The sequence below is a fragment of the Musca autumnalis genome, unplaced genomic scaffold (genome assembly GCF_047663935.1).
Source record: "Musca autumnalis isolate F117 unplaced genomic scaffold, ASM4766393v1 scaffold_3, whole genome shotgun sequence".
NCBI lineage: Eukaryota > Metazoa > Arthropoda > Insecta > Diptera > Muscidae > Musca > Musca autumnalis.
In genome coordinates, this window is record NW_027411866.1 from 247,591,698 (window position 1) to 247,606,801 (window position 15,104).

A 15,104-nucleotide genomic window follows, 5' to 3' on the forward strand; every position below is an offset into this window, starting at 1 on the left:
TACATGTATTTGTTGTTGTTTTCAATTTGAAATACATGTATTTTGTTTTTGTATTTTTGAACGCACACGCAAAGCGCAGAGCTATAGGTTTCGCCCTTATACAAACAACCATGGTAGAACAAAGAAGGTAGAGTAAATACTACAACAAATACAATTCAACAACAACCACAGAGGAATTTGTTTTTGTTTGTAACGTTACTGTCACCGGTACATGTACATAAACAAAACAAGGAAATGTCTATAAATTATTGGAATTTATAAAACTAATATTTTTTCATATTTGATTGAATACCTATTTTGAAAAACATGAATGAAAATTCGTTACATTTTCAATTTAAAGTATCCATATCATTCTACTAAATGGATAATCTCACGTAAAAACTAGAATTCTTGAAAAAAGTTTTGGGGTCGCTAAAAATTTATTGAAAAAGGAAAAGCTGTTTCAAACATTTGTTTTTGAAATCAAGGAAGCACATTTTTATTAGGGCTTTCATTTTTTTCAAATTTAACAAAATATCAAAATATTAAAAAATATTGTACCGCTTCTATAAGAGGTGTTATTGTGTGTGTCACGTTGTTAGGACTTGGAAGAGGTTACATATCATTGATATGAAGCAGTCTTAATGGGAAATAGTTTTTTTCTGAATGATATTTTTTTCCTCAAAAAATATATATTCCTAATATACATCGAAAATAGAAATAAATGATCTGTTCCAGTACTTCAAGAATCTATAAATTTTTACTATTTATTTCGATAACATAAAGGAAAAAATTTTATCGTAGTAAAAATAGTAGCTTCTTGCAGGTTCTGGAACAGAGCAAAAAATGTAAAATGTGCTATGGAATTTGACACTAACATTACAGCCCAGTTCAGTCAGCTGGGTATTGCTGTTACCTTATTTTGTTCTACCATGACAAACAATATAAAATTATTTTTTGAAACAAATAAATTTCCAAAGTTTCTCGAAACAATTATTCTTGTGAAGAAAAAACTTGCACTAATTGTTCGAAAATTATATCGTTTTCGAACTTTTGGCGAACAAAAGAAAAACACAAGAAAAAAATTTGCCAAACGTTCAAAAATGATATCGTTTTCGAAACTTGTGGCAAACATTCGAAAAATATCAGCAACTGGTCACGGTGCTCTTGAAACAACTTTAAGGTGCTTACACCTGGGAAGTTTTTGCGGATTCTGAAACTACAATATTCATAGATGAGACAAATCAAAAAAACAAAAAAATCGCCGGAGCGCTTTTTAAATAAATCGCGATTCAAGTTGACATTTTTAGGGGTTTTTTAGGTGTTCAAGATTTTGCTTGGAAACCGCAAGTTCTATCGAAATGGGACTAAAGAAAATATTGTAACTATGAACATTCTCTACAAGATTGACCTTTATATATAGCATTTCCAAATTAAATGAAACCTTTTCCAAATTGAATGAAACTTTTTCCAAATTGAATGAAACCTTTTCCAAATTAAATGAAACCTTTTCCAAATTAAATGAAACCTTTTCCAAATCAAATGAAACCTTTTCCAAATCAAATGAAACCTTTTCCAAATTGAATGAAACCTTTATTTTTATTGAAAGAAAAAAGCCAGAATATTTTGAAAAGATAAAGAAATAAAAAATTATATGGATTTTCAACGAAATTCTAAATTAAACTCTAATCTTAAGTAATGACATAAAAGTGTAACTCGCTGCATGTTTTGCTTCCTTGAACATAAACATTTCATAATTTTTGGGCATCAATTAAGGCTATAGCGAAATAATCCTAAAGAGAGAATTTAGGTTTAAAAAATTCCTAATAACACTGTGACACAAAATGGAGGTGAAAATCTGGGGCAGAGATAATTCCCTTTGGGGATGAAAGCCCTTGGTGAGTATATTATGAATCCCGAAGGCCAGATCCGCCGTGAGTCGAAGTTCCGAGTTATGGCGTGATTAAGTTTCTGCTGAAGACCATATAAGGGATCTGAAATTAACGTTATATCTTTGTTAACAGTTGTTTTAGCTTATTTATGAAATGACTTGTCTTCAGTCAAATTGAATGAGGACTGTTTTCGTAGAGCATTTCGGCTTTCTAACTCGCTTCCTTCAATGTCATTTTCGTCCCTTATTTTAAGAACCGCTATAAAAGTACCACATGATGACGTTTTTCAGCTTCGAAATGTTCTTCAAAAATGTCGCTCAGAAAATGTTAGGTACGACCCTGATTGACAACTAATCGATTTTGTTGCGTTTTCACGGTCTGTTGTTTGAGCTGTTCGATACAATACTCAATCACGTCAACGGTATTACGATCTATTGTCCGATCTCGTAGTACGACTCTGGCACCAGTGTTGCCGTTTTGGGCATTTCGGCCCAAATTTGGGCCGAATAAAAATTTTTTTTTAATTTTGGGCCGATGGGCGGCCCAAAACCATTTTGGACAGTTTTCATGCTAATAATTTTAAACAATATTTTATAAAATATCAAATACTAGTCTTTGGGCTATTATTATATGCCTACTTTTACTATTGGATGGATTTGAAAACGCAAAATAAAGCAATTTGGTGGCATTAAAAATATAATTTTCACATTAAAACTTAATGCCAAGAAGGTCCACCTAAGAGTTTAATTGTCACTTTTAAATTTTAGTTACCCGGGTTTTGAAATATATTTTTCATGATACTTAAGTACTTGGTAAAGATTCATGCATTGTGTTCATAAATAAAAAAGTTCATAATAATTTGATGGCAACGGAATCATGGCAAACTAGAGGTGTTTTTTTTCTATTTTTGGCATATATTGTACCTATAATTAACAACCTTAAGAATGAATTTCAAGCAGATAGTTCAGGTTTATCCTATTTATATCCGAGTGTCAACTCAAATTTTCTTTTTTTATAAAAAAAAAAAAAATTAACTACAAAAAAAACATTAACAACAAAAATAAATCGTACCAGCTCGAAACTTCATAAATATTTGTAGCCACAAAAGCAAACAATTACATTTATGCACGCTCTTACTTAACAGAAAATGAAAAGTTTAATAGCCCATTTAGATATGACTTCATTAGCCGGATTTAGCACATTGTCAGGTTTTATTTGCTAAATCCAGCCAAAATCTACCAGATTTCCCATACAAAAAAAATCCTCGTATTGAGTGGATTTGTTTTAAATCTGTCATAAATACTCGTATACAACTCTGTTTTTTGCAACATGTTGCTAGAAAATACAAAAAGTTGCAAGTTGGCACAAGAAACAAGGTAGATGCATCGGTGAATTGCTACACTAAAAATAATTTAAAATGTAAAAATTTGTAAACAAGGCGGAAAAATTAAATTTGTTTTGATGTACAAAGTTGATTTTAATCAACCAAGACTAATATTTACGATGTGTAAACGATAAAATAATTCGTTTGATTTTTTAGATGGGCAAACTGCGATAAAATAATTATTTATTTGCTCTTTGGTTAGCATTAGTAGCATAATGTGCTAACATTTTCAGTACTAAACAATAAATTTGTAATTTGACGAATTCAATTTACAAAATTTTTTTTTTGACGTTTCAAATTCGATCAGATGGGCTGATGCATCTACCTTGGTAATTGTGCTATGAACAAAAATCAGCTGACTGTCTAATGCTTGGTTTACATTTACGAAATCCACTCGATTTCAACTGTCAAATCCAAAGATTAAACGTCAAATGAAATCCAGATGAGATTTCATTTGACGTTTGAGCTATGGAATTGACAGTTGAAATCGAGTGGATTTCGTAAATGTAAACTTATGGGCCACCGTAGTGCAATGGTTAGCACGTCCGCCTTGCACTCAGAAGGTCTGCGGTTCGAATCCCAGGCCAAGCAACATCAAATTTTCAACGGTGGCAAAATTCCCCCTCAGTAATGCTGGCGACATTTCCTGAGTATTTAAGCCATGAAAAACTTCTCTACAAGTGGTGTCGTAAGACACGCCGTTCGGACTCGGCAATAAAAAGTAGGTCCCATATCATTGAGCCAATATGAATCGGCGTGCACTCATTGATATGAGAGAAGTCTCCCTTGTCCCATCTGGGATGTTTGTGGAACAATTATTATTATAAATTATTAAACTTATGCTAAGTGGCAAAATGTATATCTAAATGCAATGAGATTTGTACTGGATTTATTAAATCCAGTCGAGGATTTATGGCTAGTATAAATGAGATATAAAATAAAATTTGCTGTTTTGGAGTTTTATATTAAATTACTAGATCAAAATAATAAGAGAATAGACTATAAAGTGACCCAAATACCCCCCTTTATTACAACTCTTCTTTTGTTATAGTTTGGATTTTGCGTACAGATTTATAGCGTTTCGGCCAACTTAAAGTTAAATTGAAGGAGGACCTTCTTTGTATTAACGTTTAGTGTGAAAATTACACTTTTAATGGATCCAAATTGTTTTTTTTTTTTGCGTTTTCAAATCCATCCAATAGTAAAAGAAAGGATGTAATAATGGCCCTTAAACTACTAAATACCATAACTCCATATAAGGTAACCTCAAACGAAGTTTTGCCTATTAAGAACCAGGTATTACATTTTCCCAGACTTGTCGAATGTGACACCGATTTAATAGTAAGAGATTGGAATTTGCTAAGACTCGGTGAAACTATACTTTCTTCATCTCAAAGAGCACATCTTATAATACCTTAGGAATTTTTGTTGTTGAAAAATAGTGCATATTCTTGAGGTAAATGGCTATCTGCGAAACCATCTTTTTGTAAAAGCGTTTTGCGGTGAAAACGGATGTGCCGATCATAGAATATTTTGGTAAGCGTTTTAGGAACCTAATAAAACAGAATTAAAAAAGAAATATTTAAAACAAATTTTGAGCTGTCAAAGTCAAAATTTCTATTTTTTGTCAAAAAATTGGGCAAAATATTTTTTTTAATCTGTCTCGCTTAAAGGCAAGCATTTCATGTATTTTATAAGCTCACATGAATAATATAACAAGGTCATATGAAGATCGTCAATTCGTTTTAGAGCTATCGTTGGCACCGACTTCAAAAACGCCGTTTCGAAAAACACGCACTTAAAGTGCTACATTCAAATCACAATAAATTGTTGCCTTCCAATCATTATATCTCAGACAATTTTTTGAGACATACTACCTTTACGTAAAAATAGACAATATTTTTTTCGATTTTACTAAAAGTATATGAGAGGTATGAGGTATCTATGAGAAATATATATTTTTGTTTTAATTTTTAATGTTGGGCCGTTTTAGGTCGTTTTGGGCCGTTTTTAGGAAAATTTTGGGCCGAAAAAATTTTTTCGAACGGCAACACTGTCTGGCACACAATTTTATTGTTGAAAGTTTTTTTTCAGGATTATTTTTATGCAATAACTTAATAAGTAAACGAATACAAATAATGATTGAATTAAACCGGAGTAATTTTAAATTTGTAATGCTATGTATATACAGCAATGCTGAACACAGTAGTAAAGGCATTTTCAAAAATAAAATTGTGTACCAGAGTGGTACTACGCGATCAGACAATAGATCGTAATATCGTTGACGTGATTGAGCATAGCATGAAAATTCCACAAGCAGCAAATCGTGAACCACTTCATTAGGTAATACAATTAGCCCTGTTGTTATTAGCAATTTTTTAGACCTTAATTCTCTCTTTAGCATTATTTCGCTATAACCTTAATTGATGCCCAAAAATTATAAAATGTTTAAGTTCAAGGAAGCAAAACATGCAGCGAGTTGCACTTTTATGTCATTACTTATGATTGGAATTTAAGTAAAAAATTCTTGAAACACCATATATTTTTATTTCTTTCGCTTTTCAAAATATTCTGGCTTTTTTCTTTCAATAAAAATAAAGGTTTCATTCAATTTGGAAAAGGTTTCATTTGATTTGGAAAAGGTTTCATTCAATTTGGAAAAAGTTTCATTCAATTTGGAAAAGGTTTCATTTAATTTGGAAATGTTATATATAAAAGTTTAAATTGGGGCAATTCACTGACTGTATCGTCTCCTTATAAATGAATGTCATGACTGCAATTTCCCAACTTAAACTTATATATCTCTAAAATGGTACAACCTAGGAAAAAATAACGAAAGCCAATCTTGTTTAGAATTTTCACAGCTATAAGATTTTCTCTAGACCTAATCGTGAAAACCTGAGAAAAAAAAAACTTAAAAGTGTGCCCTGAACTTCTATGTATCAAAAATTGTAAAGCCTAGGAACAAATCATAACGTCAGTCAGTCCTCTAGAGAATTTTCACAGCTACAACATTTTCTTTAGCCTCATTCGAAAAGACTTGCTGTTTCCAAGCAAAATCGCGAAAACCTAAAATAAACATAAAAATGTGATTCTAACTCCTTCATAAGACTTTTTTCCAGGAGTTTTTAGGTCTTCCTTTTTTCCTGCTACATTGAGGATTCCAATCTAGGGCTTGGCGGCACAGTTCATTGTTATTTTTTTCTCAACGGGTGCCCTTTCCATTTTCTTCTTTTTTTGATTGTTATTATTGGATCGGTATTGCTCCTTTGGTAGAGATCGGAATTGCTTATAACATTTGACCGAAGAAGTTTGAGTCGGCTTTGCCGACAGAGATATACCCTCAGCCTCAGTGAATTGAAACTTCCATCTACGGACAGATCGAATGTATTTAGGGTCCTTTCAGAGTTGTGTGGCCCTTTTTGGACATTTGAACTTGCCGACAAAAACGTGGATTAGGCTTAAATATCAACAGTGTTGCAGAGGAGGTACTTAAAGTAATTGACCGAAATATACCATTATAGAAGTGGATCTTATTTTAGAGTCATATCTTTTTGATAGATATCGCGCCCACTAGTCATTTCAGTGGGTCATCGTATAACTTTTGGACCGGTATGCCAAAAAGCATGGACTTTTCCACGGAAAACATAATGTGGCTGTAAACAGGACACAACGAACTGCATTGGTATACATTTCCAAAGGATCTTCGAACAGACCTTTTTGCTACTGCACCTTTTTTTGGGGGAGGTACCATAAGGAGTTATAGTGCTCTTCAGCGACACCATATGATAGGGGTTTTTGCACCTTTCGGGCTGTTTTTTCAAGAAGTCGTAATTGAAATCAAAGTTATTCGAGACCAGGTCTTATAGTGAACTTATCCGAAATTTTGTGTCGGAGGTACCCGAATGAGTGGACAAATATAGTCCATATTTTAACTGGATATACATCTGGTAGATATATTAGGATGTGTAAAATATGGATCAAATCGATCACTCCCTTCAAGAGTTATCGTGCGCACAATTTTTCCGAAAATTTTTGAACTTTTGTGGGAAGGTACCTGAAGGAGTGGACCATATCGGCTTATCTTCGAACTTAAACTAAGTTTGGACAAACTATTACGAAGGCCAAATTTAGGACCGAATCGGCAAATCCGTTCGAGAGTTATCTTGCGCTCAAACCACAACACAGGGTGTCATAGAGTTTTTTTGCAACTTTCAGGTTTTATCAGGAAGTATGGACTTGCCCCAGATGAAACTTGTACCGTCGTATGGTGGGCAGAAAATACAAGTTGTTATAACAAAAATCAAAGCGATTCGTACCCGATGGTGTGGACCAATAGAGTCCATATTGGAACCTCATCTATGTCTGGTAGAAATTGTTAAGTATGGACCACATTAGTTACTCCCTTTTGTGGGGGAGGTCGCGGAAGGAGTGGACCGTTAATGCCCATCTTCGAACTTAAACTAAGTATGGACAAAGTATTATGAAAGCCAAATGTTGGACCAAATCGGTTAATCCCTTCGAGAGTTATCGTGCGCTCCAGCCAGACAGACAGACGGACATGGCTAAATCAACTAAATCTGAAACGGATTTCGTCCAAACATCCTTGGGGTCTAAAACCATTATTTCGATGAGGCACATTTTGCCCGTATGAAAGTGTATATACTCTCGTTAGCATAAATGCTGAGGATATACAAAAAATTCCGAGAGTAGCTCAAGGTGTGATATATAGCATTTCCAGATTAAATGAAACCTTTTCCAAATTAAATGAAACCTTTTCCAAATTAAACGAAACCTTTTCCAAATTAAATGAAACCTTTTCCAACGGAAATGAAACCTTTTCCAGATGAAATGAAACCTTTTCCAGCTGAAATGAAACCTTTTCCAATTGAAATGAAACCTTTTCCATTTGAAATGAAACGTTTTCCAAATCAAATGAAACCTTTATTTTTTATTATAAGGAACTTGAAACTAATATTGATTTTTTATTGTTTAAATTAAAATGCTAACACAAATTGATGTAATTAAATCAAATATAGTTGTATATGTATGTTTTTCGTGGATAAACCTTACAGTAGTGGGATTTTGTAACTCATTTTTACCTTTACCGACAAAAATCCGTAAAATTAAATCGGAAAATTATTATTGAAAATTTTCAATAAAAGTTGGCATCACTGTTGCTATCGGTAAAGGTTAGCGACTACTTTTTATTCATCGTTAACTTACCGAAAAAAAATCGTTAATTACCGAAATTATGGGCATTTTAATTTTAACTAGTTTTGTCGGTAAGGCCAACAATGTGTTACAGAATCTCACTACAGGTGTCATTGTTTTTTTTACTCTTTTTGAACTCTTATTTCATAATTTTAACTTTATTTTTATCCATAAACGAAAAACAAACACTGAAATTCTTTATGGTTTTGTTAATATCGATCTGGAAATGAAAAATATATAAATTGACTATGTTAACATAATACTTTTCTTAGGTAGTCAGTCCCTTCAGTTTTCTGCTCTCATTTTTCTGTTGAATGCTGTGCTCTATAGCCTCAATGACGGATCGCGAAGTTCAGTTGTAGCGCAGCATTTTATTTTTGAAAATGCATTCTAAATCCGTTGAACTTTTGGAATATGGCTGCAGGAATTTAAGTTGATATCTGTTTATATGTAATAAAGTTCTTATGTCATTCTTCTTACGAATTTACTGATTATCCATTATCAGAAACGGGTTTTCTATTTCTAAGTCTGGTGTAATCTTTCCCAAAATACCTTCTATAAATTGTTTGAATTTGTCTGCATTCACTCTTAAACTTGAAATTATATTATGGTACACAAAACCCCCGATTTTATTTACTGCAATTAGAGTTACATATCGATCTTATAAAGTAGGCAGCACAATCTGTAGATTAAATCCACTATTCTTCTATAAATATTAGGGTTATGACTTTTTTGCAACCTCATATCCCTGTATCATAGCGTGATGAGTTTTGCCATAAGATTACATAAAATCTTAAGTATAAGGTGATTCGGTGAAAAAACCTCACGCACAAATGATTTTAAAATTTGAATTTATCAAAAATATGGACAATTTTTTGAAGTCACTGAAAACAGATATATAATTGAAAATATACTTTAGAGCCACATGAGATAATTAAAATGACATAAAATTTATTCCTCAATATTTTTCTTCAATTCTGAGAATCGTAAAAATGTCGTAAACGCTTTTATGCAAAAATATAATTTTTTAGCAAAAAACAAAAAATTTAAAATTTTTTCAAAGTGACTTTTTCGCGACTTTTTTAATATTTGAATGAAATAAAAGTTATTATAGTTATTAGTAAGCTTATATTTATTCATTCGTGCAACAAAAAATAATTTTTGGAAAAAAAAATTTTTTTCATTTCATATATTTTTTCAAAAAATTATTTTTTTAAAATCGATTTGTGCGTGAACTTTTTTTATATTTCAATGGAATAAACGATAGCATAGTGATTAATAGGCAAAAGTTCATTCATCCCTGCTACAGGAAATCATTTTTGAGGAAAAATGTCAAAAAGTCATAACCCTAATAAATATTAAATGTTCCCTTTGTTGAAGTATCAATTTTGGAAAATACCGAGCCTGTTTTTTTTTAACTGCGACGTTTTAGGCTTGTTCTATTTCGACTGAGGCTGTTTTTTAAATAATTTTCAATTTCCGTATTTAATTTTTAAGGTTTGGAAAACACAGTTTTTTATTGTTAAGACTGAAGTAAAAACTACGAAAAAATAACTCAAAAAACAAAACAAAAATAAAAAACAATGATACTTGTAACGCTTATTCACAAATTCATTCCAATATAACTATATTTGTTATAATAACATCAATTGATGTTATTATTTTATTTTAAAACAATAAAAATCAATATCACTTTATTGTTCATTATAATAAAAAATAAAGGTTTCATTTAATTTGGAAAAAGTTTCATTTCAAATGGAAAAGGTTTCATTTCAATTGCAAAAGGTTTCATTTCAATTGGAAAGGGTTTCATTTCCGTTGGAAAAGGTGTCATTTAATTTGGAAAAGGTTTCGTTTAATTTGGAAAAGGTTTCATTTAATTTGGAAAAGGTTTCATTTAATCTGGAAATGCTATATATGACAAAATTCATTTCTCGTGCTCAATAAGTGGCCATAACCTTAATTTGTCTTTAAGTAATTATTTTCATTAAAATGCACTTACTTTATTTTCAGAAGACTCCTTGAAACCATTTCGGAACATGCGTTTATGAGCCTGCTTAAACTCGTTCATTAAAGCACTGTGTTGGTCATCGACTGCAATGTGAGAATTATGGCTCTTGGTGGAAGATTTTTGTTCAGCGTTGTTGTTCAAGCCATCACTGCTCTGTGATGGCTGACAATTGGGTTGACGTTTCTAATGAAGAAAAAACAAATTATAAAACGTCGCAACACAAACAAAACATAGAAGTTCTTACCGCTCTTCGTTTCTTTAATTCCTCTGTAATGGCATTTGAAAGACTGCAGCTATCATTTTGTGTAGCAGGTGCTGATGATGCTGCCACTGCTGATTCACGTGACTCACTATCCCCTCCACAGGGCGGCTTTGGAGGAGAGTTTGGTAAATCATTTATGGCCACATAATTTGCCAAGGTTGCATATCTTTGCATGGTCGATGCTAAACCTCCCAGTTTGATGTTGGAATCTTTGTAGATGGGCGGCGATTGAATCGTATTTTTATGGCTATTCGTTGTGTGATGCATAGTTTTAGGCGCATTATTTGTTTGTATGGCAATTGGTGGTGGAACAGGTGGTATGTTACTCTTTACATCTGCCGAGCATTGATTCTGCTTTGTCAAGGTGGCAACATTGTAATCGTTATCATTACTGGAAACACTTTCACTATAACCACTGGTCAAGGAACCATGGCGCATGGTGTCCATGTTACTGTTGTGCAGCGGCTGCGGCGGTGGTGGCTGTGTTTGCGTAGTGGCCACATAGGTGTTGTTAATGGACGTACCACTCTCGGAAAGTTTAATAATTGTTTTATTAATTTCTTTGTGGGATTTTGAAAGGTTCTTCATGGTATCATCCGCACGCATGGTACCATTGGATTCAATGACCATGGATTTCATACAACGTTCCGCATTAGATTTTGATCTTGTCCTCGGTTCATTTTCATACAGCCCCTGATTCCAAATATTTTGTTTTGTCACTGCGGCTGTATGAGGTGGCGAGGACGGTGCCACACTCGTCGTTTCCTCCCGCACCGATGTTAAACGTTTTGACTTAACATCACCCCAACAGGGACTTTGATCCCCAGTCACCGAACTTGCTGAACTGTTGTAGCCACTCGATTCACCGGGAAAGAGATCACAACCAGCACCTTTGTGAACGGTCATATCCAATTTGTTGGAACTTTTCATAACTGCCACTGCCTCACTGAACAGGACATCGGAGAAATCAATGCTATTCACAGTTAAAATTTGATCCCCTGGACGTAGACCTGCTTCGCGAGCTACACTTTTCTCTTTTGTGAATTGTACAAAAATTCCCGGTTTCCATTCGGGCCCTTTGCATATGCCCAAACCGAGTTTGGTGCGCGGTGCCACATTGAGAACTATGTTGACCACTCGCTCATTGCGGTTGCGTAGAGTTTGATGTTCTGTACTCGTGCTCGACTGAAAGGAGCATTCCGAAGGTGTGCTACTAATGCTGGGAATTTTCACAACGCTCCACGAAAGATTATCCGCATCGGAGCTGGAAGAAAGAGAAACGTTTTTAGGAGGACAAAGAGAGGAAAAGAAATGTAGCCTTGCTGAATAGAGATTTCCATAGGAAATCAGCAATTCAGCCTGGCTGAATAGAGATTTCTGAATTTCTGATTTCCTTAGGAAATCTGCAATTCAGCTTGGCTGAATAGAGGTTTCCATAGGAAATCTGCAATTCAGCCTGGCTGAATAGAGGTTTCCATAGGAAATCTGCAATTCAGCCTGGCTGAATAGAGGTTTCCATAGGAAATCTGCAATTCAGCCTGGCTGAATAGAGGTTTCCATAGGAAATCTGCAATTCAGCCTGGCTGAATAGAGGTTTCCATAGGAAATCTGCAATTCAGCCTGGCTGAATAGAGGTTTCCATAGGAAATCTGCAATTCAGCCTGGCTGAATAGAGGTTTCCATAGGAAATCTGCAATTCAGCCTGGCTGAATAAAGGTTTCCATAGGAAATCTGCAATTCAGCCTGGCTGAATAAAGGTTTCCATAGGAAATCTGCAATTCAGCCTGGCTGAATAAAGGTTTCCGTAGGAAATCTGCAATTCAGTCTGGCTGAATAGAGTTTTCCATAGGAAATCTGCAATTCAGTCTGGCTGAATAGAGGTTTCCATAGGAAATCTGCAATTCAGCCTGGCTGAATAGAGGTTTCCATAGGAAATCTGCAATTCAGCCTGGCTGAATCGAGGTTTCCATAGGAAATCTGCAATTCAGCCTGGCTGAATAGAGATTTCCATAGGAAATCTGCAATTCAGCCTGGCTGAATAGAAATTTCCATCGGAAATCTGCAATTCAGCCTGGCTGAATAGAAATTTCCATCGGAAATCTGCAATTCAGCTTGGCTGAATAGAAATTTCCATCGGAAATCTGCAATTCAGCTTGGCTGAATAGAGATTTCCATCGGAAATCTGCAATTCAGCTTGGCTGAGTAGAGTTTTCCATCGGAAATCTGCAATTCAGCCTGACTTAACAAATGTTTTCATCAAAAATACATACTCCTTTGATGGCAACATGCCCACACTGCGCACTTTAAGGACCAAGCGATCTTGACTAGTAACAAGTTGGCAAAATTCTTTGTGAATGGCATCATCGATTCGAAATCCATTGATACGCAATATTTGATCGCCAATCTGAAAGCAAACGAAAATATTGAAAGTAAATTATTTTCAAATGGAAGCCAAATCTAATCGAAGAAATGAAGGGAGTGACATACATTCCTCTAGAATAAAAGATCAATGAATTACTAATTTTCATAAAAGTGACCCACATTTGAATTCAAAGAATGAAAATTGAAAACAAACCAACATGCATGCGGAATAATATTCAACAGGTATCCGAAACTAAACAATGCTGTCTGCTAATTAAAATTCATGTGTGGTGGCGACCACAAGTATGCGGCAGCAAACTCTTAAGCGTCATAATAATATTCAACGTGTGTGTGTGTAGTACCGGCGGGCGGTGTAAACTCTCCAAACATGGTACGTGAAAGACTCTCCCATAAAAGGTGATAATGATGATTCTCTCGCTTCAAGTAGAAGAAGAAATCTATCATCTCATGGGTTATGCTTAAGTGAAAATTCAAAATTTAACTGCGGGTACGCTAAGTGACACACAGACAAAGCTTCAAAACATTCCACTTCATTACAAATTAAGTTTCTATGTGGGTTCAAGAGGGGACTAACTACATAATTTTGGAAGTAAAGCAAATTCAATCGACACGTAAATAGAACATTCAAGTACGTAAACACTTTCACTGTTCGATTTTGAGATATACAAATGTGGGAGGCCGACATCGATTTTAGTAAATAAATATTTGGAAATTTTTAAAAGTTAGATTTTAGCTTAAACTACGCCATAGAAAACTCAAATTTGCCAGGCTGAATTGAAGATTTTCAAAAGTAGCCCTAATTAAGGCAGGCTGAATTAGGTTGTCTATAGGAAAACTTCAATTCAGCCTGGCTGAATTAGGTTTTCTATAGGAAAACTTCAATTCAGCCTGGCTGAATTAGGTTTTCTATAGGAAAACTTCAATTCAGCCTGGCTGAATTAGGTTTTCTATAGGAAAACTTCAATTCAGCCTGGCTGAATTAGGTTTTCTATAGGAAAACTTCAATTCAGCCTGGCTGAATTAGGTTTTCTATAGGAAAACTTCAATTCAGCCTGGCTGAATTAGGTTTTCTATAGGAAAACTTCAATTCAGCCTGGCTGAATTAGGTTTTCTATAGGAAAACTTCAATTCAGCCTGGCTGAATTAGGTTTTCTATAGGAAAACTTCAATTCAGCCTGGCTGAATTAGGTTTTCTATAGGAAACCTTCAATTCAGCCTGGCTGAATTAGGTTTTCTATAGGAAACCTTCAATTCAGCCTGGCTGAATTAGGTTTTCTATAGGAAACCTTCAATTCAGCCTGGCTGAATTAGGTTTTCTATAGGAAACCTTCAATTCAGCCTGGCTGAATTAGGTTTTCTATAGGAAACCTTCAATTCAGCCTGGCTGAATTAGGTTTTCTATAGGAAACCTTCAATTCAGCCTGGCTGAATTAGGTTTTCTATAGGAAACCTTCAATTCAGCCTGGCTGAATTAGGTTTTCTATAGGAAAACTTCAATTCAGCCTGGCTGAATTAGGTTTTCTATAGGAAAACTTCAATTCAGCCTGGCTGAATTAGGTTTTCTATAGGAAAACTTCAATTCAGCCTGGCTGAATTAGGTTTTCTATAGGAAAACTTCAATTCAGCCTGGCTGAATTAGGTTTTCTATAGGAAAACTTCAATTCAGCCTGGCTGAATTAGGTTTTCTATAGGAAAACTTCAATTCAGCCTGGCTGAATTAGGTTTTCTATAGGAAAACTTCAATTCAGCCTGGCTGAATTAGGTTTTCTATAGGAAAACTTCAATTCAGCCTGGCTGAATTAGGTTTTCTATAGGAAAACTTCAATTCAGCCTGGCTGAATTAGGTTTTCTATAGGAAAACTTCAATTCAGCCTGGCTGAATTAGGTTTTCTATAGGAAAACTTCAATTCAGCCTGGCTGAATTAGGTTTTCTATAGGAAAACTTCAATTCAGCCTGGCTGAATTAGGTTTTCTATAGGA

At 34.3% G+C, this 15,104-nt stretch overlaps 1 protein-coding gene across 3 annotated transcripts in view; it reads right to left on the minus strand.

Moving 5' to 3' along the window:
* The window catches only part of LOC141399255 (uncharacterized), a 117,149-nt gene that overhangs the window by 17,045 nt on the left and 85,000 nt on the right, over window positions 1-15,104 (minus strand). For all 3 annotated transcript variants that reach the window (XM_073977663.1, XM_073977664.1, XM_073977665.1), the window contains 3 exons: window positions 13,013-13,146; window positions 10,725-12,006; window positions 10,472-10,663 (listed from right to left, as the gene is read on the minus strand). In XM_073977663.1, coding sequence (XP_073833764.1) covers window positions 10,472-10,663; window positions 10,725-12,006; window positions 13,013-13,146 — 1,608 coding nt within the window. The remainder of the gene's footprint in view (window positions 1-10,471; window positions 10,664-10,724; window positions 12,007-13,012; window positions 13,147-15,104) is intronic.